The 26,317-nt window shown below is 40.0% G+C and overlaps 1 protein-coding gene across 2 annotated transcripts in view; it reads right to left on the minus strand.

Moving 5' to 3' along the window:
- The window catches only part of LOC126163120 (vesicular glutamate transporter 2-like), a 99,071-nt gene that overhangs the window by 60,007 nt on the left and 12,747 nt on the right, over positions 1 to 26,317 (minus strand). For both annotated transcript variants that reach the window (XM_049920055.1, XM_049920047.1), the window contains exons 2-3: positions 13,557 to 13,696; positions 5,083 to 5,313 (exon numbers count right to left, since the gene is read on the minus strand). In XM_049920055.1, the coding sequence (XP_049776012.1) occupies positions 5,083 to 5,313; positions 13,557 to 13,696 (371 nt within the window). The remainder of the gene's footprint in view (positions 1 to 5,082; positions 5,314 to 13,556; positions 13,697 to 26,317) is intronic.

Consider the following 26,317-nt stretch of genomic DNA (forward strand, 5'->3'; position numbering starts at 1 on the left):
GACTCGAACTCGGGACCTTTGCCTTTCACGGGCAAGTGCTCTACCATCTGAGCTACCGAAGCACGACTCACGCCCGGTACTCACAGCTTTACTTCTGCCAGTACCTCGTCTCCTACCTTCCAAACTTTACAGAAGCTCTCCTGCGAACCATGCACATCTAGCACTCCTGAAAGAAAGGATATTGTGGAGACATGGCTTAGCTACAGCCTGGGGGATATCAGCGCACAGTCCGCTGCAGAGTGAAACTCTCATTCTGGAAACATCCCCCAGGCTGTGGCTAAGCCATGTCTCCGCAATATCCTTTCTTTCAGGAGTGCTAGTTGTGCATGGTTCGCAGGAGAGCTTCTGTAAAGTTTGGAAGGTAGGAGACGAGGTACTGGCAGAAGTAAAGTTGTGAGTACCAGGCGTGAGTCGTGCTTCAGTAGCTCAGATGGTAGAGCACTTGCCCGCGAAAGGCAAAGGTCCCGAGTTCGAGTCTCGGTCAGGCACACAGTTTTAATCTGCCAGGAAGTTTCAAGACTGGTAGTCTTAACCATTTCCGCTTGCCGCCCGAAATCAGAAAGAATCTCCTCTAAACCAAAGCGACACACGTCTTTGGTACCGACATGAGTCACCAAATGCAGCTGGCTGCACCCTGTACTATTCATGACATCCGGAAGCACCATTTTCACATCTGGAATGACTCTTCACAGTTCTTCCCATTACTGCAGTCGCTCTTGTTTGAAACCCTTAAAAATATGTAACAAACGAACAGTGTACTCAGCTTATTAGCAACAAGACTTCGAAGTGCTCTCTCACTGACGATCTAACCGACAATGAGCTACACTAACCAAAACAAACAAAAGCCTATACCATACGAGGGTCGATAACAATGGTGGTACTGTACGCTAGGCTGTTATTACAATTAAAATAAAAGGTTGTGCTCAGTAACCACTCGACCACTCAAGAAATCACAAAAATAATCTAATAACTACACAGGTATCTGAAAATAAGCGACACCTGTTGGAAGCTCGTAAACATATATAACAAATGCACGGTACACTAGTCTAATTAGCAGCAGGAACACGAGGTGCTCTGTCTCTGACGGTCAATGCGACACTCGATCGAACGTTGAAAGATTTACACAATAATCTACCCCTTTTAAGGTATGATGGTTCTGTTCACCTACGATTTTCGCCAAACGCTGGCGGTCATTCCAAGATCAACAGTTGCTGATGAAATAAACGTTTGCTTGAAGTCATCGACTTTGTGGAGATACGTGATAACTCTAAAGTTAATAACGAATATGCGATTTACATTATAAAATGGAGGATCGGCAGACGTGATTTCCAAGCAATAACTAGGCACTGGCAATAGAAAAATGCCGGTTGACGCTTCCACTTGCCTGATTTCATTTACAGCTATTTCTTTTTTATTCACAACATCAAAAGAAGATTCATTACGAAAGTGTTCCGTAATATTGCTGAAAATCACAAAAATTGTTTGGTTGAGGGAACAAGCCGTTTTGGCAGCGAAAGATAAGGACTTAAGTAGCATGAACATAAAAATTCAGTCAAATCGCTTAATTCTATCGATTTCATTTCGGATCCAGATGAAGTCTGTAGTTATGCAATTGAATTCCTGAATTCAATGGATGTGCTTGGAATGCCACCAGTCAATTTGCAGCTCAAGGTCGGCTCGGTGATATTCATGTTGTGCAGTCTAAACCAACCGAAACTGTGCAGTGGAACAATATTAGCTGTGAAGCTGATGAACATCGTGACTGGAGCAACTATATTCGTAGGGAAGTTCAATGGCAACGCTGTTCTGATTACAGGAATACCTCTGATTCCAACAGACTTGCAGTGTCCTGTTTCCGGTTCGCCTTACATTCGCCATGACGATTAATAAATAACGACAGTCGTCGGAAGTGTGTGGAATAGGTCTTGAATTGGCGTGTTTTTCCCTTGGGCAGCTGTACATGGGGTGCTCAGAGTCGGTACACCATCGGCGCTATGCGTTTTCTCTCCGCACGGAAAGACCAAAAATATAGTTGATCACCGCACGTTGCATTGAACGCAATAAAAACAACGAAAAATCTTTGTCAACACAATGAATTCCGAGACATGTCATTTCAGTAAATTCATTATCTTACTGAAATTGGTTTGTTGCATTTTTCACAAATTCAAGGAAAGATTTGATTGTATGAATCCCTCCTCGACAGACAGACGCACAGACCGACAGACAGTTCACAGCCTCAACCACTGGCGATTTATAGACAATATAAACAATAAACACTTCATGTTGCACTGGCTCCGAGAAAGAACATGCTAAACTGTGCTGTGAAAATGTGTGGTTTTGCTTTCCTTTATGCAGTCTTCTTAACAGAAGACAAGGAAGTAGTGTTTATGGCTAACTTTATAATGCTGCCTGTTCGCAGATTAAATCCATGCAGAACGCTGTCATAGAGATACTATCCCCACATATCCAGGAGTTGAATAGGTCTCTCTCATATAAAGTGTGCTACGGATTCCAATCGATTTACCCATTCATTTTGACTTCTGTTCCCAATCAAGGTTCCAATTCAACAACAATAAATAACGTCAGAGAGCGGGGGGAAGAGGTGAACGGAGAAGAGGATAAAAAATGGTTATACAAAATGGAAAGGATGATATAGGCAGAAAGATGAGGGAGGAGGTGATCGAAAGACAGTGTGGGATAAGAGAAGTACAGGGAGCAGTGGGAAGGTGATGGACGAAGATGGCGGTAGGAGGAGGAGATGGACAAAGGGAGGGGCAGGAGGAGAGGGATGTAGAGAGAGGAGGAGAGAAGGAGATTAGGACGTATTAGGACGTATATTTACCATCTGGTAAGAATTGCCGGTTTCGCTAGACCTCATTATTAAAATAAAGAAATTTCTTTATTAAATAAAAAAAACTTGCAGCGCAGAATGAAAAAAAGACTTCGTTCAAACCATTAGTCACGGCTCTGAAACAACTTTAAGACAAAAATTAAGAATCTAAATATTTGATCATGGAAGGCACAAAATTGAACTACTTTTTTCTTGCTCTCATATGTACTAGGCGTTCGCTTTACAATTTTGGATTCATCATAAATGGTTTCACATGTAAATCAGGAGTTGGAAAATATGGCACAAAAATCTATAAAACGTAAGGAAAAGTACAAATCTGTATTTTGAGAATGGTACAGTTAATGTGTGCTTATTCATTCTAATATTGGAGAGTAAAAATGCTAATTAACTGGCAAGAAGGGTATGGACAACTCCAAAATAGTTGTACTTTCAACTGAGATAATTTATATGGCTGTAACAGCGTATAAAAACTTGGCTGCTCTCATAGAAGAAGCTATGAGAGTACATCTTGAAATAAAAGAAATGAAAGTTCATCATTGCTGAAACTGGAAAGACTCTGGAAGGTTTTATGTGGATCATCCAGTAGTAAGTTTCCTTATTTTAATTCCGTGCAAAATAAAGAAACCGAGACATACGACGACTGGTGACTTCGACTGGTATGTGTTGACAACGATCACACTGGCTTACCACGAGTACCGCAGTATCTTGGCAGTATGCTGCCAGTGAGATGCCGCCAGTTAGCACGGAGCTACCATCAGAAAGTTAGTCGACTTGAGAGCTACGCTCTGTTATTCGGTTTTCTTCAACAAACCCACAGTCTACTGTCGATATATATCGGGACTTGACCTCTGTCTATGGGAAAGGCTGTGTGAGCATTCGCATGGCAATGAGACGTGAGTCCATCATTCGGCACCTGAGACGAATCGTCAGAGCCTGGTTTGAAATAAACGTGGAGAAAGGTCACACATTCCACAGATCATGTAATGTCAGTCCTCTTTTGGTGCTGTCAGAGGTCGTTACTTGTTCACTACCTACCTCACAACACGACAGTTAATGCAGGGAAGTACTGCAATGTCTTGAAGAATCTGCGAGGTGCCATCGAACGAAATGGTCGTGAATTTTTGTCTCTCCCTTCATTTCAATGGTCGGCGTCACGCAGTTCGAATGACCTAGGCAGAGCTCGGAAACGTCAACTGGGAAGTGTTCCCGCATCCTCCATATTCACCAGATTTTTCCACTAATCGTTTTCATATGCACCCTCAATTCAAAGGTCGTCTCGAAGGTCAGCACTTCGACACCGGTGATGAAGCCACATTAACAGTGAAGAACTGGTTACGAGCGCAGGACCCAACATGGTACAACACTAGCTTGAAAAAACTTCGGTCACGTTACCAAAAACGCTTGGAGAAACGTGTCGACTATGAAGAAAATGAACAGAAGCATTATACAAAGTCAATAAAATTATTTCAACATGATAAATTGTCTGTAATTTTTTTTATAAAAATAGAGAAACTTGCTTATTGGACAGGACTCATACTTTTTAATTAAGGATTTTCAGGTTTTATGCACTGGTACGATACTGTTGTAAATATTTCTAGATATTCGTAAGAAAGATGTAATTTTTAGGAGTAGAAGTTGAAACATCACGAAGATCAAACTTACAGTAGTGCCCAAATTTCAGATCTACTCACAATGCGCAATTCTTCTACACATCAACTTGGTTATTGCGTTGTGCAGTCAGCCTGCTCCATAGACTTCTTACGCGATGTACCTTTTTGTGTTCCTCTATACCCTAGTATTGCTGGCACACTTACGCCTTACTGACGTGTACAGGATGCTTCTGCAACAATCTCAAGCTATGCTGGTTAGCTTTGTGTGTTGTATGGAAACCTGTTTTGCATCATGCATATCTATTGACTATATTGATTTTGCGTATGCCGGAGGCATACTGTAAGTCCCATACATGCTCCATGTCATGTCTTACAGCATAATATCCGTCTGTACATATGTATCGTGTGTCACAGCGATGCTAAGACACGTCCTAGTCCACAACTTAGCGTTGTGATTCATATTGTTTCATGAATCTCTTAACATGTTGACAAGTGTGAGAGTCATTTTATCTGCAAAACGTGAGGCTGTAAAGTGTGTTAATGTAGTTACTCTGTGTGCTGAAAGCAGAACAAATACTACACGAATAGTATCTTCCTGGCAAGGATGTCACAACTACATACCTGAGCGAGACCCATGACTACTCTGAACGCACAGACGAGCACCACACCGCCAGTGTCTGCAGCCACCTCTGTGAGCATGGTGAGGATACCGGAGAGGATGAGCGAGGCCGAAAACAAGTTCTTCGAATTGAACCTGTCTGCTGCCCACCCGGCAGGCGCCTGCATCACCACATAGCCCCAGAAGAAGGAACTCAGGATGGTGCTCGTCTCAGATTGGCTCCAGCCGTAGTCCTTTGGACAAAATAAGAAAAACCATTCTCTTGTCTTTGATTATTCATTATTTTGTATACATGTGAGAAGTGCTTTTATGGTGTTAACTTAATAGATGCTGCAGGATAATCGTCAGCATACCTTCAGGCTGTAGGGGTAAACAAGGCGAACCAGACACTATTCAAGACTCAACACTAGTGACGAAACAACTATGGAGCCATTTAAGATGCCTGTAGCTCAATTTAGTTGAATGTGTGAAAGGAACCCAGACTATGGTCAAGTATCAGGAAGTATAGAAGCAGGTATTTACCGTAATATTGAGAAAAGCACATCTGAACAGTTGACACAACCAAGTCCTTGTTTAGGAACTAAGGTAGTCTATAGACATTATATCCTAACCCAGTTTTCTCAGCATTCCAAACATAATTCGATTATACTCCATTCCCGACGTTTTATTTAACATCTTTTCAAAAAAGTATCCATTCAGTTCAACTGATCGTCTAAGTCTATTGGAGTTCCTCCAGAGCTACAATTTAATTTACAAGCCCTACTTTAACTTTAATTCATGTTATTTTCGTTTTCTTTTGCAGCTCCAGTGACAAAGTTGTCGCCTGTTTAGCAAAATCTCGTATAGCAGTGTGTTGATGCACAAGTAACTTGGCAAGCTTCATGTCCTGAAATAACCGAGTTCCCTCGGTGCAGTATTCCCATTGTTCTTTCAGACAGGCTGGAATGCCACTTTCCCAGTGAGTTGCATGTGGCAGTAGGGGTTTCGACAAGCCGCAAATAGACGCTACACATTCCATCTGCCAACTACCGTATTCGACACATTTCTTAGAGAACTAAATTCTACTCTTTCAGAAAAATTTCCATAAACGATTGTCGCTTACTGAAGCAAAGTCGTTCGTGACCCATAGAAACATACTCCTTGGCACTTATCTAGAGTAACACAACGTAAATTTCATTTTTTATATATGAGATAGGTATATAACAGCAGAAAAATATTACTGCGTGCTTGCTGATTCCGTAGATACCATACAATCCTTCATAAATTGTATTTTAGGATTCCTATGAGATATCAGTTTTCCTAGTTTTGTAAACAATTCATTACCTCATATTTTGTTAACATGAATTGAGAATCTATAAGAATTAGAGTTCACAGTAGTGCAATAGGTTTCATGAGGGATCTACACATCTGGCTCCTACCAAAACTTTTTTCCTCCATTTCCTTCATAGCTGATACTAAAGCAACGATATTATTGACAGAAGGTGGCATTTACCACTTTTGCTGTATTAATTTTATTTATTCACAACTAGTTTCAGGCTTCCAGGCCAGTCTCTAGTGATTTTGTGGTTCTGTATAAAATACGATATGTTATATTACCTCCATGAATAGAAATATAATGGTGTGACTGGGAACAGAAAACTGAAATGAGAGCGTCTTTGAGTTTTTTCCTATTCATTTTGGTTCACAAATGTTGCCTTCTTTTTTGACAGCGTGACATTTGCACAGGTGTTACACTGATCTAAGTCCTGGACAATAATTTCAAATAAGAAAATATATATTTATTTGTGTAGAAAACAAATTTTAAAAACTAATAAGAAAAATAATAGTATGGGAAGCGACATAAAATAAAATAGAAGTAAATATTAAAGTGTATGGTGACGTGAGATCATATTTCAAAATTTCATTTTATTGTCTAGATGATCTCTGATTGGTGATTAGCGGAATGTAATTGAAGTTATCCAGGAATTTTGTATTCTGAAGATCTATATACTCATTAAGAAGTGTATCAGGCTGCCTTTTTAAATGACTGGTTATTTCGATTTCTTCTGAGATATTCATTTGCTTCCATTTCTTAGCATAATGTCAAATTTGGATCTTTCCATTAATGTTTTTGAATGTAAGTCGCTTAGGAGATGTAGTGAAAAGGCACTTGTACTGACATCATTACATTTTTGTGCTCTTTGAAATATACCAGGAAGTTTCTACGAATTTCTTCAATGTATACTCTGTCACAATCATCACATCAAATTTTGTGGATCTCTGACATTAAATGGGTCTGTTGTACTCGTGGCATGTTTATATTACTAATATTGTTTTCAGTATGGGACCTAATTTTGATATTTGTATTTTTAAAGGTTTTGGCTGTTTCATTTGAAATGATGCTTTTAAAGGGCAATACAACAAATGTAGTTTTTTGTTCAGCTCCCTCTCTTTCTACAGTAATTGTATTTCCTTCTGATATTTGCTTGATTTTCTTTTTCTACGTATATTTTTATTTGTCTGCAGTTTGAAATAACGTACTTCAGATAAATTTTCTGGTATTGCTAATTCTTGTTTCATCTCATCTTCTTCAAGTTGAAAATTTACTTTCATATCATCGAGTGAAAATTTGTCTTCTATGCATTTCTGTATAATTAATTGATTAGTGTGCCTGCAATTGGTTTTCACAAAATTTCAAATTTGTTCTGAGAATTTCCTTATTTATGTCAAATGTAAGAAGTTAATACAGTTATTTATTTAAAAAAATGGCTCTGAACACTATGGGACTCAACTGCTGAGGTCATTAGTCCCCTAGAACTTAGAACTAGTTAAACCTAACTAACCTAAGGACATCACAAACATCTATGCCCGAGGCAGGATTCGAACCTGCGACCGTAGCGGTCTTGCGGTTCCAGACTGCAGTGCCTTTAACCGCACGGCCACTTCGGCCAGCTATTTATTTCAATTTCAGGGGTACATTTCATTTTGTCATGCATACTGTTTAGTTGTAAATGCATGGTGTTAATGTCTTCTTCTTTACCGTAAGTAGAATTAATGTGTCATCGACATAACCTTTGTACTATAAGATTTTGCCTGTTCTATGTTTAAATTTCTCAAAACTTCTTACTTTAATATGTTTAATGAATGTTGGCTAAGGTTCCTGTCATGCAATTACCCATGGCTCTAAACTGTTTGGTTGATGGTATGAATCATCTTGAAAGCAAAAATAGTTATATGAAAGACTGAGTCATAATAGTTGAATGAACTTTAGGGTTTCAGCTGTAATCATTTACTTGTATTTAATTACATTATTTCCAACTATATTAATGGTTTCCTTAATAGGAATATCTGTGTAAAGATTAATGATGTCAGAAGAAACCAGTATATTGTTATCAGGAACATATGTATTTTTGATTTGATTAATTAATTAATGTGTATTTTTGTTGTGTATTTATTTTCATATGTGTCGAGCTTGTTGTGTAAATAACTGACTTTTTTGCTTATAAATAGGAGGGACTGTCAATACCAGTGACAATAGGGTTAATAGGTATGTACTTTTTATGGATTTTTGGTTGCACTCGTAATGCTGGAAATTTTGTGGTTGAGAACTATGTATTCCTTTACCTTTTTGTCGGTGAAGATGAAATTGAAATTTTGAGGACTTCCTTTATATGTGCATTGAATTTGTTTACAGGATCACGTTTTAACTTTGTTGCATCATGCTTTACAAAAAACTCATGAATTTTATTGAGATAGTTATTTTTTAATATTATGATAGTTGAATGAAAAGTGATTCCTCGACCATCGTTAATTGGGTTTGGATGGGAATGTTTTAATAAATCAAATGCAGAAATAATCCTTAGAATGTGATCTTTAATTACCATTATTCACTTTTCCACATAATCAGCAGCCAATCGGGTACATTTCTGCCAATGACGAACAAGTTTTCTGAAGTCGACACTCTGTTTCCATGACCACAGTCTCACAGTTGTCTCAATGTCTTTATCAGAAGCATAATGATGTCCACACAGATCATCTTTCGTTATCGGGAACAGATGGAAGTCAGATGGTGCTAAATCTGGACTGTTTGGAGGATGCCATATGATGGTGAGATTCAGTCTCTGAAGTTTTACTGTGATGGCATGTGAAGTGTGTGGTTTGGCATTGTCATGCTGCAGGAAAACATTTCCCTTTTCCTTTCAGACCCTTGTTAGCGGTCATTACAGATTTCACAGCATTGTGATGTAATGCTCTGAATATTTTATTGTTCCACGATCAAGGAAATCAACATGGATAACACCATCTGCGTCCCAGAACACTGTGGCCATGATTTTTCCAGATGAGGTCTGCGTCTTGAATTTCTTTTTCTGGAGCGAGTCTTGTGTCGATATTCCATAGACGGACATTTCGTCTCTGGCTCGTCATGGTGTACCCACGTTTCAGCTCCTGTCACAACTGAATGGAGAAAGGCGTGACATTCATTCTTGTAACACAAGAGGAGTTCCTGGCAAATTTCAAGTCTGTGTGCTTTCATTTAAGGAGTCCACATCCGGAGTACCCATCATGCACAGATCTTCTTATAGCCAAGCAAAGCTATAAAGTGACCCACACGTACTGGTGAAATTCCGATTGTGTTTGCAGTTTCTCTCTGAGTGATACAACGATCGTCGTGAGTCAATCTGTGAATATTTTGCTTCTGAAACTCGATGGTTGCTGTCACAGGACGTCCAACTCTTTGTTTGTCACGCAGGTCAGATGTTCCCCCCCTCAACATCTTTAAACTTACTCGCCCAACGATGCACAGTACCCACATTAACACTATTACAAACTGATGAATCTCCTTTGGGGTGACACCTTCTGCTGTCAAGAATTCAATGACTGCACGTTGCTTAAATCGCATTGAACGACCCTCTGCGCAGGTTTCCATACTTTACGCTGTAACAACACAACCGTTCAATGCTAAGGCTTCCTCCCAATTGGAGCTGTAGAGCAGGGACTATGGAACAAGCCAGTACCTGCCGCATACCAATGCTGCCTACTGTTGAAGAGTTACGAAGATGGAGGCATTACTCTTCAGTCAACCATCGTATTACTAATTCTTTGCCTTTATGCTTAATGCATTATGTTCACTTGATTTATTGTAAATATATCACATTATATTTTGGTTGGCCCTCATCAGGTAATTCTCTTTGTGACTGTGTTTTATTTGCTCTGAAATCATTTCAGAGATTATAGAAACAATTTTGTTTTTACTTACAATGGGGAGCTGTGCTACATCTAAGTCTACTTTTTTACTGACTTGACATTTTTGATCATACTTCTTGGTAGATTGGAAGACAGATTAAATTTTAATTCTTTATTCAGGAGATCACGCTCTGTTCCTATAAATTAAATATTTGTCAAATTCTCAATATATTTGAAAAATTTTAAGTTATAGTAGTCTACTTGTTCACATTTGTAAGTCCCTTTCATTTCATCATGAACTACTTCATTGTTCATTTGGTTATGTATGTCTCTAATTTTTTTGCTCACAAGACGTGAATGCTCGTTAACTAATGTGAGTATCAAATTAAATTGCACTGAAGTGAACATTTTTCCTAGTCATAGATGTGCTAGATATAAGTGATGGTTGAACCAGATCTTCTGTTTAAATTTAGTATGGATTTCGTATTTGAGTCACATAATATCACTGCACTTTTTCACTTTCTTAGAGGCTTATGTTATAAGTTTAATAATAACATTTACAGAGTTTAGGAGTACTTTTAACTGTACATTATATCTGATGCTTTTAATGGTCTTCAACACTTTAATTGTTATGTGCTGATGACGTTGAATTTTTCCAGTGTATTTGTATGGTAGCATGTCATACACTTTCTTCACAGCAGATATTACAGCAATGAATGTACTAAAATACGTTGTAGTTCTCCACTTCTGCTGCATTAATTTTACTTGTTCTCAACTAGTTTCAGCCTTCTAGACTGTTCACAAGAGACTTTGTTGTTCTGTGGAAAACATAATATCTATAAAGAAACAGCCTTAGTTGCAAAGTTATTTTCATTACAAATAACGCCTTTCACCTGGTTAAGGCTTCTTCAGATGTTATGAAAATTTATCAGGAGCATTTCATACCAGCAAGTGGTAAGGTGCTTGGTCAGAACTGTTGATGAATAAACTACCAAAAAGATATATCTGTCGGACTAGATCCACTTGTAAGTCAGAAACACCACCGAACAAAGTGCAATGAAGTGCCACACATACTTCACATAACCCGAAACTCAAGGTGACAACGTTGGAACTAGCTAGTTCCGATGTGGCCGCTTAGTACAAAGTTTATTTTACCAAATTTTCAGATTTATATGATGTACATGTGGCTCTATGCTGCACTTCGTTAGATGGTGTTCACGATTTACAAGTGGGTCTAGTCCAGTACAAATGCCTTTCCAGATTGTTCATTCCCTATCAGTTCTGACCATCTGTCTATCCGCTGGTGATTTCAAATGCTCTTGATAACTTTGCGCAAAACCTGATAAAGCCTTAAATAGGTGAAGCATTATTTTCAATAAAAATAGCTTTCAAAGTGTTACTGTTTTTTTGCAGACATGATAAACGGTTGCTGCACTGTTCAGCTTATCATCATGTGGTTAATATTATTAAAATATTATGTATAGTATTAAATTCTCTATAACTTCAGAAGTAATATTGACTCGCAAAATTTTAGGCTTGTTTTGGAATCAGCACAAAAAATTGGTTTAAGGTAGTATATATCACACATCAATTCTCAGTCGTTTTAAATTTCGTAAATATTAGATTTATTTACTTTTGCTAATATGATAGAACGGGATGTGTAAAGAATAGCTGACTCACACAAGGTTGCTACTGCATTAGTGTGTAAAGGAAAATTTCCTTTGAATTAAGACTAATATGAATTGAAATATCACTGACCTTCAGCAGCTTCATTCTACTATGAAGTATATATTTATACTTCGTTTATGTTAACTCTTATCTCCTACACTGGCGGGGAAATGCATGCCTATAGATAGATTTTAGAGAGATGGCAAAAAGGAGTTCATCGTGAAATGACACTGCGGTAAGTCATGTAGGCCTAAAGTACTTTTCTTTCTGTGTATACTATCCAATAATAGGTGTGCTACAATGGGAAAACGTGGGAGATGTATGTTGTTATTGTGAAATTCTATTGTGAGTTGTGTTTATGTGATAAATATTGTGATATAGAGAAATGTTATGATTTATCAGCAGTTACATGGCTCATAGCACGTTGCACAATTGAACTCCGAGGCCAGAATCCTGGAAAGAACTACTGCCAGTTTATTTAATCATATGTCACTAACGAAATCCATAAGGTGAATTTGCGCCACATTGAATGGGAGCCAGAATATAGTTTTACTGAACCCACATCAAAAATACATTACACACATCAAAAATAACATTGGTAATTACTGCAGAAACAGCTCTGTCCATGGCCATGCAACAAGAGACAGATTTAACTTACATTTACCAAGAAAAAATAAACATAAAACTCAAAACAGCATTTTCTACCAAGGAATAAAACTGTACAATAAACTACCAAAAGAGATTAAAGAAATTGCTAAAATACACTTATTTAAAAAGGCAGCTAAAAAGTACTTGTTATGCAACACATTTTATACATTGAAGGATTACTTAGATTAAACAGAGTAGGGGTTTGATAAAAAAATCTTGTGCAAATAAATAACAATACTAAAGATTATAAAACATCCAACATTCCACGTAACATCTTCACTTTATGTTTTTTCCTTTCTAGAAATACTTACCCTCAAGCTATGCATAGCACACTACTAACACCTCTTCCTCTTTCAGAGCTCAACATCTCACTCATTATGGAGGGATGCTCACTCAGTTTTTCAGGGTAGCAAATGGGAAGTTGTGGTACAGAAAATGGCCCAGAGATCACCAGTGTGTGTGTGTGTGTGTGTGTGTGTGTGTGTGTGTAGTGAATGAAGTGTTATGAAACAATGTATGTATAGTGTGTACAGCGACTGATAGTGAGATATGAGTGAATGGTGTGGCATTACATTCTTTAGTAAGTTATTTGTGGAAAAAGTGTTGTATACTGGGTGTAATTATAATGATTATGTCTAACTAGAAGCCTGTAAATATATGTGTATACGAATTAGCTTATTCTGAATTGGTCTAAAATTGTTAATACTTTGACATGTTGTATATCCTTGTAGAAAGAGATCTATGGATGGATAAAGCTACTACTACTGCTACTATGTATAGATAACGTCTGAATTTATACCAGAGACCAGTCTCAATAGCCAATTATAATAAAAGAAATACACCACTACTTTGAAAAAGATCGTAAAGTTCTGTGAAGATCATGGTAAAGGAATGATAAACCAAATCCACTAGACCCCAGCCATATACAGAAAGAGGCAAGTTGTTTGCACTATCACAGTGTTGTGATGACTCAGCAGTTCAGCCAGCAGGTACCCACCTTGATGTTAGGGTTGCCAGCGGTGTTGTTGGCCATGACAACGACCGCCACCGACATGTTGGTGCGCAAGCTGAAGACCAGCACGTGTGCGATGCATAGCAGCAGTGCCTGAAGGTGCCTCACGCCCAACACGGGGACTCCTAAAAAAAAAAGCATGTAGAGTATTGTTATTCTATGTGGGCCCTTGTTTAGAAGGTAAAAGCATGTCCAGATTTCTGCCTGCATTAATTTCGCCATAGTCAAGTCCCTTTAATTTGTTTGTGAGATAGCGAAAGTCACTGTTCAGTGTGGAGAGGGATTCAGAGAAGATTAATAAAGCCTTAGTAAACTGTGACAGGTATGTTTAGTCATACTGTGTGCAATGATCCTCACAGTCGTTAGAGCATGTTTATCAGGGAGTCCATAGAACACACGACAAACAATGTAGCCTGAAATTTGGTTATTTTAGTTCAACAATTCACAACGCTTGAGAATAAGAATACATATTCAACATTAGCAACTCCAGAATGGTTTCCCGTGATATTCTTAAACTACTTCATGTAAATGTTAGGATGATTACACCTCAGGGCCGTGTTCTATCAGGTTCAACCTTGGGCGAAACGTCAAACGTCTAGGTATTCCCATTTCACGAATTAACTTGGCCAGTTTTTTGCATTGCACCACAGATCGTCACTACTACAGATTGTCACTACTACTGTCGGTCATTTGACATCATCGTTTGGATGGAAGCTTTTCCAGATTTCTCCGTATATTGCTGTCACCGGCTATCAACATCCATATAGTTCCTGCATATTTTATGATGTCATCTACCCATCTTGTAACAGGTAGTAGTCTCTTGCAATTTTTATCTACTGAAATGCAGTACGCAACTGTTTTGGTCCATATCCATTATTTGGTGGCCCAGTAGTTAAGTGCTTCACTAGAAATCCAAAGACCTTGGGTTCGATCCCTATCCAGTCCTACACTTTTTATCTTTCACTCGTTACTTCCTTTACGTCTGGCAACGATAGTTTATGTGAGAAACGCCAAGCTGCAGCATCGTGCCAAGTCCGCATTAAACAATGGGTTCCCCTGTAACTAGACATGTAAATCAGCTCATAGATTAGAGGAAGGCAACAGCCTCCCGCTACCAATAGTTCTGTAAAGCGCTGTGGTGATAACTTTGGGGCAGATCATAGCTTCACCTTTTGCATATTACATCCACTTGCCTAATGAACAAAGTAAGAGCATATGGACTATCAGACCAATTGTGTGATTGGATTGAAGAGTTCCTAGATAACAGAACGCAGCATGTCATTCTCAATGGAGAGAAGTCTTCCGAAGTAAGAGTGATTTCAGGTGTTCCGCAGGGGAGTGTCATGGGACCGTTGCTATTCACAATATACATAAATGACCTTGTGGATGACATCGGAAGTTCACTGAGGCTTTTTGCAGATGATGCTGTGGTGTATCGAGAGGTCGTAACAATGGAAAATTGTACTGAAATGCAGGAGGATCTGCAGCGAATTGACGCATGGTGCAGGGAATGGCAATTGACTCTCAATGTAGACAAGTGTAATGTGCTGCAAATACAAAGAAAGATAGATCCCTTATCATTTAGCTACAAAATAGCAGGTCAGCAACTGGAAGCAGTTAATTCCATAAATTATCTGGGAGTACGCATTAGGAGTGATTTAAAATGGAATGAGCATATAAAGTTGATCGTCGGTAAAGCAGATGCCAGACTGAGATTCATTGGAAGAATCCTAAGGAAATGCAATCCGAAAACAAAGGAAGTAGGTTACAGTACGCTTGTTCGCCCACTGCTTGAATACTGCTCAGCAGTATGGGATCCGTACCAGATAGGGTTGATAGAAGAGATAGAGAAGATCCAACGGAGAGCAGCGCTCTTCGTTACAGGATCATTTAGTAATCGCGAAAGCGTGACGGAGATGATAGATAAACTCCAGAGGAAGACTCTGCAGGAGAGACGCTCAGTAGCTCGGTACGGGCTTTTGTTAAAGTTTCGACAACATACCTTCACCGAAGAGTCAAGCAGTATATTGCTCCCTCCTACGTATATCTCGCGAAGAGACCATGAGGATAAAATCAGAGAGATTAGAGCCCACACAGAAGCATACCGACAATCCTTCTTTCCACGAACAATACGAGACTGGAATAGAAGGGAGAACCGATAGAGGTACTCAAGGTACCCTCCGCCACACGCCGTCAGGTAGCTTGCGGAATATGGATGCAGATGTAGATGTAGATGTAGATGCATGAACTGTCCATCTAAATTTCAGGTGTTTCACAATTCATTTCACACAGCTCTTTAGGTTGTAGAGAGGACACAGTAGGTCAAGTCTTAGCCGGGTAGCCATGTCCAGACGTCATGCAACGACATTACATGGAATCAAAGTTACAATATAGACTCAGGCACCTGTAGAGATATGAATTTACAGGGTGATTCTATGATAATATTACAGACTGTCAAGGATCATGGAGGAGGATCAATGTATCAGTTTGAGATAAGGGTCCCTGGATGGGAAAGTTATAAGCGAGTCGAAAGTTATAAGCGAAAACCATTCTGGCACTCCTGAAATTGTAGAATGCATGTTTCGGTACTGTTGTTGCTACGTTTGCAGAATAGGCAACTTTCAGAGGTGGTAATATGGACCAAAACATGAAAAAATCTCTGGTAAGTAGGGGCTCGAAAATGCATACCTTAAGAGATATCAGCACTTGTTCAATAAAGGAGATGGGGCTCACAATACCAAATATGAACAAGTGCTCGTAATCCTTAGGTATGGGTTTTAGAGCACATGTTACTAGGCATTTCTTCTTATCTTAGTCCATACTACCACCTCTGAAAGTTGCCTACCCTACAATGTTAGTAACGACAGTACCGGTACATGTGTTCTACCGTCAGATGTATCAGAACGGTTTTCGCCTATAACTTTCGACTCGTCCGATAATTTGTAGCATCATACCGGAGTAACCCTCTACATACACACATTCAGTCGACTGCTATCACTTTGATGCTCTGTAGTTTCGTCGGATGACGTTTCCGGACATGGGTTTCTATGTACAACTTTTGATCTACAAAGTCCCCTCTGCAACCTCTAGTAGTGTGTAGCATGAACTGTGAAACACCCTGTACGACTTCGTCGTCAGTCTGTTCCCGATACACTGTTTTGTTTCCCTACCCCTTCCACTAATTCTTGAGTTGGACCTATCCATTGCTCGACAAGCAGGTTGCAAGTGTCGAAAGACTTTAGCAATGAAAAACTGTGTCTGGCATACATGAATCAAAACCGGTATCAGATGGTTCAGATGGCTCTGAGCACTATGGGACTTAACATCTGTGGTCATCAGTCCCCTAGAACTTAGAACTACTTAAACCTAACTAACCTAAGGACATCACACACATCCATGCCCGAGGCAGGATTCGAACCTGCGACCGTAGCAGTCGCGCGGTTCCGGACTGAGCGCCTAGAACCGCTAGACCACCGCGGCCGGCAAAACCGGTATCACATGCTGATTATAAACATTCTTTTTCAGACAAACTGGAAGCATAGTTTTGAAAACTGTACTTAGTTTACCGAATGCCCTTCAGGCATTTTTATTGCCCTGTTTATTTCCTTTCCTGATCAACAATTTCTTATCTTCAACAGCATAAATACGAAAACTCTGCAACTAGTTGTATGAATTCTTCGTTCGGTTCTACTGTTTTATTTTCAACTTGTTGTTTGTATGTTACTCTTACTGCAATTAGCTTTCCGCCCTATTTCCAAACTTTGTTAATACAGATACTTACCTCCATTCTTTGTTGTAGTTTGTCTGCATTACAGACAAACAGCACCTGTCGTTAGCAAAACAAAGGAAGTTCAGATATATTCCACCTTTTCTTTCCCGATTTAAGATCTAAAAACATCTTCTAGACCCTGCTGGGAACAGTTCTGATATACCATTTTCTAGCCTGACCTATCGTTCAAGCCTAAATTTCTCACTGTCGTGACCACTAGAATTAACATCTTTGTATACTAACAGAGGTTGAAGCAATGCCTGTTTCGTAATGGCTATCTGTGCAGATTATGTTGCAGTCGACTCGTAAGTTTTACTCAAAATCTACGAATCCCAGGCTGAGACAAATCACATTCATTGTTCTGTTCCGTAATTTAATGTAATATTTGTTTTTTCTGTAGTCAACTTATTCATTTCCTTGATTAATGGTTAGTGATAACTTTAGCAAATTTGTAGTACATTAGTAAGAGAAGGTTGACAAGCTTACTACAGTGCCTGTTAAAAAAAGTGAAGCACCCAGAAGACATGATCGGATGTCAATGTAACTTCGCACACGTGCACATCATCGGCGAGTAGGTAAAGTATTAGAATTACAGTTCTCTGTGACAGATAGAATGGCGCCAGAATGCGTGTTGTTCGTGTTTAGTGCCCTTACGACGTCTAGTAGGGGACGTACGGGACCTGAGTACTGTGAAGGATGGGGAGACGCTGTCTACTCGCGTGACTACCAAAACTTTGGAGTTTTGTTTGCGGAATGCTTTCAGAGGAACATAATTCCCCAAAACGCGGAAAACGCTGCAGTCGATCTCCTTCGAAATAACTGAGTCAGTTACGAGTTTAAAAAGTTGTTAGCTTGTCAACGAGACAAAAATCACAGGGAAGATTATGCCATTTGAACATCTGCCGTCCATAACGCCCGAATCTTGCGGTTACATACGCCGTATGGGACGAGTGTAGATACACTCTCTGGCCACTATAGTACAAACGCTATCGGATAGCGACAGAAGCAGAGCGGTGGACGGTTGACGACCAACATGTATTGGGCGCCGACGAGAGCAGAGCAGCAGTCTCCACGAACCACCTACCGATGGCAACGAGTCTGTTTGCCGACATATGTTGGAGAACGCGCGACGTGGTCCGTGAGGACACACAAGAATTCTGAAAGTTATAAATATGTCAGGAAACCATGTGAACGAAATAGTTTCTGTTCACTGCAAGTGACAAATTGACAATAATAATATTACACGCCTGTATTTGACTTATTGTTCGTAATTTATCTTAAATCGACAAAGAAGTCGTGGCTCATTTTACAACGTCGTTAAAAGTTGTCAGCTATAAACTGTCGGTCAGTAACCGTCCATTAGCTATGGTACCTTAGCATTGATAATGACTGTCTTCTGCTTATGTTCGTATTCTGACGTTTTCCGTTACTTCTTTTATTCTCCTCTGCTTGCAGAGCAGTCGGATAAAAGCCTACCTCACACCATTGTACGATGCAACGAAACCATTGAGCAGCTTTCGAAATATCCAGCTTATATGGTTTCGAAGACTCATATCTGAATTGCAACTACATGATAATATTTGCTCAAGTATGTGGTAGGTTAGAAGGCCAGTGACCACAATTGATAATGGTCTCGATAACGATCGTCCTTCAGAGCGACTTATTTGGAGAGGAAGCTCTGTCGACTTACTGCTGCTGCTTACAATACTATCTTGATAATTATTATCAGTCCCTATAAAAGGCTGTCGAAACGAAGAGCATTATTATCCATCGTTTCTTTTATATTTTTCTTTCAAGAGCAATCTGCTGTGGTATTAGAAAAGATATCTGAATGGTGCGAAAAGTGGCAGTTGACCCTAAATAACGAAAAGTGTCAGGTCATCCACATGAGTGCTAAAAGGAATTCGTTAAACTTCGGTTACACGCTAAATCAGTCTAATCTAAAAGCCGTAAATTCAACTAAATACCTAGGTATTACAATTACGAACAACTTAAATTGGAAAGAACATACAGAAAATGTTGTGGGGAAGGCTAACCAAAGGCTGCGTTTTATTGGCAGGACACTTAGAAAATGTAACAGACCTACTAAGGAGACTGCCTACACCGAAAAAGTTCAAAGAAAGGCAGCGCGTTTTGTATTATCGCTAAATATGGGAGAGAGTGTCACAGAAATGATACAGGATTTGGGCTGGAAATCATTAAAAGAAAGGCGATTTTCGTTGTGACGGAATCTTCTCACGAAATTCCAATCACCAGCTTTCTCCTCCGAATGCGAAAATATTTTGTTGACACCGACCTACATAGGGCGGAACGATCACCACGATAAAATAAGGGAAATCAGACCTCGTACGAAAAGATATAGGTGTTCGTTCTTTCCGCGCGCTATACGAGATTGGAATAATAGAGAATTGTGAAGGTGGTTCGATGAACCCTCTGCCAGCCACTTAAATGTGATTTGCAGAGTATCCATGTAGATGTAGATGTAGATGTAGATGCCGCAGAAAGATTCATTTCACAAGACTGATTCTTCAACTCGAAAGAAAACAGTGTCTTGCGGAGGACTGCAATTTACGAATCAAAACTTAAAAGTTTAACTTGGCACCTGTTCTTGTTGTGGTTGCCAGTAGGGGTCTAAATGGAGCTTTGGCCCCTTAGATGAGTCAGAACTGCTATCAACCTAAATTATTTTATTTTCCGACTATCGCGGATCGTAGTTTCACCCACAATTTAAATCAGTGTCAGATTTGGCGTTCCAGTACCACCTTCTTCGAGCTTGTGTATTATTTCCAGTTTCTTCTGTATCGTTCACACAACACGTCTTCGTTTTTCGGACATTGTTCGCCACCAACAGAAAACAATGAATATCTTCCACAACAATTTCAGTCAGGCGCTTGCAGTATTCAAGCAGCACATTGTTTAAAAAATGGTTCAAATGGCTCTAAGCAGTATGGGACTTAACATCTGAGGTCATCAGTCCCCTAGACTTAGAACTACTTAAACCTAACTAACCTAAGGACATCACACACATCCATGCCCGAGTCAGGATTCGAACCTTCAACGGTAGCTGCAGCGCGGTTCCGCACCAACAGTCGCCAACCCTCTGTGCAGACTGGATCCGGGTCTGGTTCGCCTCCCTGCTCTGGAAGGTAGATCGTTGCGCGTGAAGCTACAAAGGTAGGTCAGTTATAAATACTGTATAACTTCACTGGCTGTAAAAAACATTCGTAGATCTCAAGAAAAAGGAAAACTAATTACTCGGACATGATCATTATAGTGACTGCTCGAACGTCGAATTGAAACTCACAGAGTACGAGGTGCTGTACGCGTTAATTACAATCCCTTCTTGGAAAGTTTTTTGCACAGTGATTGTGGGCGCTGTAAGTATAATCCTGTTTCGGAAATTTATTTCCAATTGCAAATTTAGCTTTTTTCTTTCCTATTCACGCCTTTTAAGAAAGCATTAATAAATGCAATAAATTGAGCACTATTTCCGTTTGTTTGCAGTATAAGCAACACAAAATTGAAAGAAATGTTTCCACGTAAAGACTTGCTCACAAAATTCTAATTATAATTCTGTACTCATACGTCTGTGCCAACTGCTGACTGGGAACCGCGCTAAGGTAAGTGACTCCTGCCTCGTCCGACCTGCGCCAAAAATGTTATGTTTTCTAAACGCTTTGCCATCTAGAGCTCCCCCTTCCGTCAGTATCATTTCGAGCCATGCGCTGCGGATACCACAAAACTGGACGAAATCGCTGATGAGGAGCAGGCGCGGTCGCCTTGTAAATATCTAAGCCCATAGACAGAGCAATGGGTTCATCAAACTATTGACGTTAATGGTCTATGGAAGCAGACGACCGACGTGCGTGCTTCTGCTAAAAGTACGACATCGCCTGCAGCTCCTCTAAAGGGCTTGTGACCATATCGGCTGGATCCTGGACAACTGGAAAACCGTGGTCTGGTCAGATGAGTCCCAATTTTAATTGATAAGAGCTGATGGTAGAGTCAGAGTGTGCAGACCCCACGAACCCATGGAACCTAGTTGACAATAAGGCACTGTACAATCTGGTGTTGGCTCCAAAATGGTGTTGGCTGTGTTTGCATGGAGTCGATCATTTCCTGGGAACAGTTATGTTTGGCTATTTGGAGACCATTTGCATCTGTTTATGAACTTCACGTTCCTAAACAAATATGTCTTGTCACCGGGCCACAATTGTTCGTGATTGATTTGGAGAACATTCTGGACAATTCGAGAGAATGTTGGCCACCCAGATCGTCCGACATAAATCTGAAAAAAACATTTATGGGGCTTAATCGAGACGTCAGTTAGTGCACAAAATCCTGCACAGGAAACATTTTCGCAATTATGGACGGCGATAGAGGCAGCATGGCTCAGTATTTCTGCAGGGGACTTCCAAACTGTTGACTCCATGCCGCGTCGATTTGCACTGCAAGAGGAGGACGAACAGAATATTAGGAAGTATCCAAAGACTTTTGTCACCTCAGGGTAATCCCCAGGCATAGAGTGGAATTAACACCTTTATACTTCAAACAATTCTCATTTATTCTTCAGTCTCAGTTGCACATTTTTAATTGTTCTATTTTGTGGTTCTGACACAGGCAAGACAGGTTATTGACGAAACTACTTAGATCTGAAGATGATCCAGAGAGACCGAAACATTTCACGTAACTAAACGTGTGCAACTGGGACTGAAGAATGTATGGTTCAAATGGCTCGGAGCACTATGGGACTTAACTTCTGAGGTCATCAGCCCCCTAGAACTTAGAACTTCTTAAGCCTAACTAACCTAAGGACATCACACACACCCATGCCCGAGGCAGGATTCGAACCTGCGACCGTAGCGGTCGCGCGGTTCCAGACTGTAGCGCCTAGAACCACTCGGCCACAACGGCCGGCTGAAGAATATATGAGAATTGTCTTAAACATAAATAGAGTTGCTGATTTTCTCGGTGCGAATATGTTGGCTATATCCTTCAGATGTGTCTGATTTATCGTCTAATAAAAATTTAACGGATTCCTTTTAGTACTCATGTAGAAGACCCCACACTTTTTCATTATTTAGAGTCATTTGCCACTTTGCACGCCATTCAGATAACTTCTCTAAACCACTTTCCAATTAATGACTTCATTAGACTACAAGCGAAAGGATCACCTTCAAAAAATCTAAGACGGCTGCTCATATTGTCTCCTAAATCGTTTGTACTGGGTGAATCACATAAAACTTTCACCTCATATATTGCGGAAATTGAAAGAGCTATTGATGTGCGGTTTTCACAGACTGCATTGGTAGTCAGGATTTCTTATTGTTAGCCCCTCCAAAAATTATAATAATACTTAGAAAGTGTATTTCATGTGCAAATACATACTTTTCAAATGAAACAGCGCTTGTAGACATCAACACAAAATGTATGGTAAATGAGAATATAGTGGTACTTCTTGCAGGATTCTAGTGGAGTCGTTTGCGAGATATCGTATTTTCAAAAGTTGTCACAGCATCGCTTGCACAATACCTCTGGTAGCACACACTACAGAACAGTATAAGTACGTGCGCTATTTATATGGATTCTGACCAGTGACGAGACAATTGGCCATTATAGTTGGATTCAAAATTACAACCGGTAGCAGCAGTACGTAAACGTTTCCAGTCTGATATGGAACGACTGCTGCGTACTTGTGCGCGTTCAGTGTTCCGTCTATGAAAAAAAAAGAGCTATGAGCTTATGGTTCACTATACCACACCACACGTTTACACTCCATGAACGCTTACCTTCCACCTGACGAAGCCAACGGGGATTGTCAACAGGCCAATAGTGCATGTTCCTCTGATCTACCTGGTCATGATAGCTAAATGTGATTTCATCACTAAACAAGATACATGATGGATCTAGTGTATCCTGTCTTAATTGCCATGTCCAGAAGTTAACACGAATCTCACAATTGTTTCCATGCAGCTCATGACGGAGAGAGATATGGTAGGGGTCGAACCAATGTCGATGGAGAATGTGTAGGAGAATTTTCTGACTCATGACACTCCCTCATACGATTGCGAGGGAGGTAACATGAAAATAACAGCAGCAAGAACATTAATATCTTCCTCTTCTGTAATCACTTGTTTCGTTGTGTTACGTTGCCCAGATGTTACACTACCAATTTCCCGTAACAAGTTAAAGAGGTTGACAAATAACTGCCGAGGTGGTTGACATCTATTGGTGTATCTTGCCACATACAACGTACAAGAAAGAAACGGCATTCTTCATCCACTCTCCATACACCATGCGCATGGCTTTTTCTGCTCTTGTAACTACCGTCGCTCAAGCATGGCCTAATGCGTGTGCTGTCACACACTAACTGAGTAGCAGGTTGCAATGCAGTCAAGGAACACACAAGCACACCCTAAGCAAACATAAGAACACTGTACCTAGCAATAACGCAGGGTGAATAGTACAAACAAGTGTCGGTGTGGAAACATTTCAAAACAAGATATCTCGTACACGATTTGCACTAGAATCCTGCGACAAACACCACTGATATTATAATTTACCGTACATTTAGTTTATTATTGTCACTGAATGACGAACCCAGCCGCACATGCCGGCCGGAGTGGCCGAGCGGTTCTAGGCGCTTCATTCTGGAACCGCGCGACCACTATGGTCGCAGGTTAAAATCCTTCCTCGGGCATGGATGTGTGTGATGTCCTTAGGTTAGTTAGGTTTAAGTAGTTCTAAGTTCTAGGGGACTGATGACCTCAGATGTTAAGTCCCATAGTGCTCAGAGCCATTTGAACCATTTGAACCACCCGCACAACTGATACTCCATAGGCACGCCATTTTATTAGAAGCAGCTTATGAGGAACGGTGCCAAGGGCCTAAATCTAGAAATGTGTGAATCTAGGAACCTAGGAATGTGTGAATAAAGAGCTGGTTGTGTTTCACGAGACTGAAATTTCCTGAATGCCTGCTGACTATGTGTCAATAGATCGTTCTCTTCCAGGTTGTTCGTAATGTTCGAACACAGCATATGTTCCGGAATCCCACTGCTCTATCGAAGTATTATGATCTTAGCACCGTCTCTCTGAAGGTGTTGGATGTTGTAATCCATACCTGTTAAGGACTCCAAATACTGAAACAATTCTTTATAGCTCGCCGAAATTCTAAGTATTTTTTTTTTTTTTTATATACTGTAGAAATCACGTGGTTTTAAGACGAAGAGAGTCATGTTCGCAGCGCATTTTCCCGTGGGTAAGAAGTTCTTTGAAGGTTGTTCCATAGAGAGCGGGAAAGGTGAAAATCGGAGGGCGCAGCTAGATCCGGTGAATAAGGTGGGTGCGGAATGACTTCTCAAGCATAGTGTTTTTTAGCAATCTAACACAGTGCGGACGGGCGCTATAGTGGAGTACATTACTTCACGCAGTCTTTCCGTAGTCGTTGTTCTTGGACAGCATGCGCAAGACGCCTCATTTGTTGACAATAAATGTCAGCAAATGGTTACACCTCGAGAAAGGAAATTCGTAGTACAACACACAGTCGCTTTTCTACCAGAAGCATAACATTATCTTTGGTGGATGCGCGCGGGTCCATGTTCCGGGAATTGCTGCTTTGATCGCGCTCAACCGTTACTTTCTTTTCCTTAAGTTAGCATTAAGGCACCATTTCTCGTCACTATTAACGATACAGGATAGGAATGGTCAGCGTTGTTCACTAGCCAAATGATGATCAAGTAGAGGTGGACATATCGCCACCCGTTGATTTTTGTGATTTTGGATTAATGCATACGGTACGCATTCAACTGATTTTATACCCTTCCCTATAGCATGCAAATGAACGCGATGATAGAATGACCACAGTTCATCATATCTGCCAGTTCTCGAGAACACTGCTGGGGATTAATGCGTTTAAACGTGTTTCATTAAACCTCGAAGGTCTTCCTGACTGTAGTATCACTAATTTTAAAACGATCCTCCGTAAAACGAGAAAACCATTTTGTTGCCGTGCTCTATCCGGTGCATTATCCCCACACTCGACTTTAATGTTTCTTGCTGCCGCCGATGCTGTCGCCGTTTCACTGAACTCAGAATGCAGAATACGTCGGAAATGATCCGATTTTTTCACTTGGCACTTCATTTTGTAGCGTCCACAGCTCCACTCACTATCCCCAAATGACGAAACGACAATATGTAAACTCAAATAGCAAAGGTAAACTGCAAATGAAAACGACAATCTATAAATAAAGCCATAGCAACCGGAATACCAAGATACAACCATAAACACTACGAACTTATGCACCGACCTAATACAAGACGTGACGTTATCAAGACGTTCACCATTAATCTTATAACCAGTTATTATCGGCTTCTTTGTCTTTGATATCTTTATCCAACTTTAAATAAAACTGTCATTCATTACAACACATGAAAATTTTGTCTAAGTCTTTCTGCAATTACTAACGATCGTCCAGTGCTGATACTTTGATGTATATTTCTGTAATCTTACAAGGCTGCTGATGCTACGTATATTGAAAGTATTAGAGATCATATTACGCTTTCTTGTCCACTTCCGCAGTTCAGAAATCAGCTGTGCGGACCACCTGTAACGTCTCCTGGCAAAACACGTATTATATGTGGTAAAAAAATGGAAAATTAGTTGATCTGGATGATTGTAATTTTATTTCTGCATGGGCAATGACTGTGCGAACTTTGAGTAATAAAGAGAAACCATTATGTGTCATGTTTTATAGTTGTATGAATTATGTATCGATTTTTATAAGATAATATCGGTGTCGGTAAGTACTGGAACCGCCACAGACGGTACTTATTAAATATCAAACAAAGATGTAAATATTTTAAATCGAGTATAAATAGTAGTGAACGAGTATTAAGTACTCTGTCGTCTTTTTGGAGTTACGTGAGTAGGAAGAGACTGTGACGCTGTGTTGTATGCTTGTGTAGCATTCTTTTGT

Source organism: Schistocerca cancellata, chromosome 1 (genome assembly GCF_023864275.1).
Source record: "Schistocerca cancellata isolate TAMUIC-IGC-003103 chromosome 1, iqSchCanc2.1, whole genome shotgun sequence".
Classification (NCBI taxonomy): Eukaryota; Metazoa; Arthropoda; class Insecta; order Orthoptera; family Acrididae; genus Schistocerca; species Schistocerca cancellata.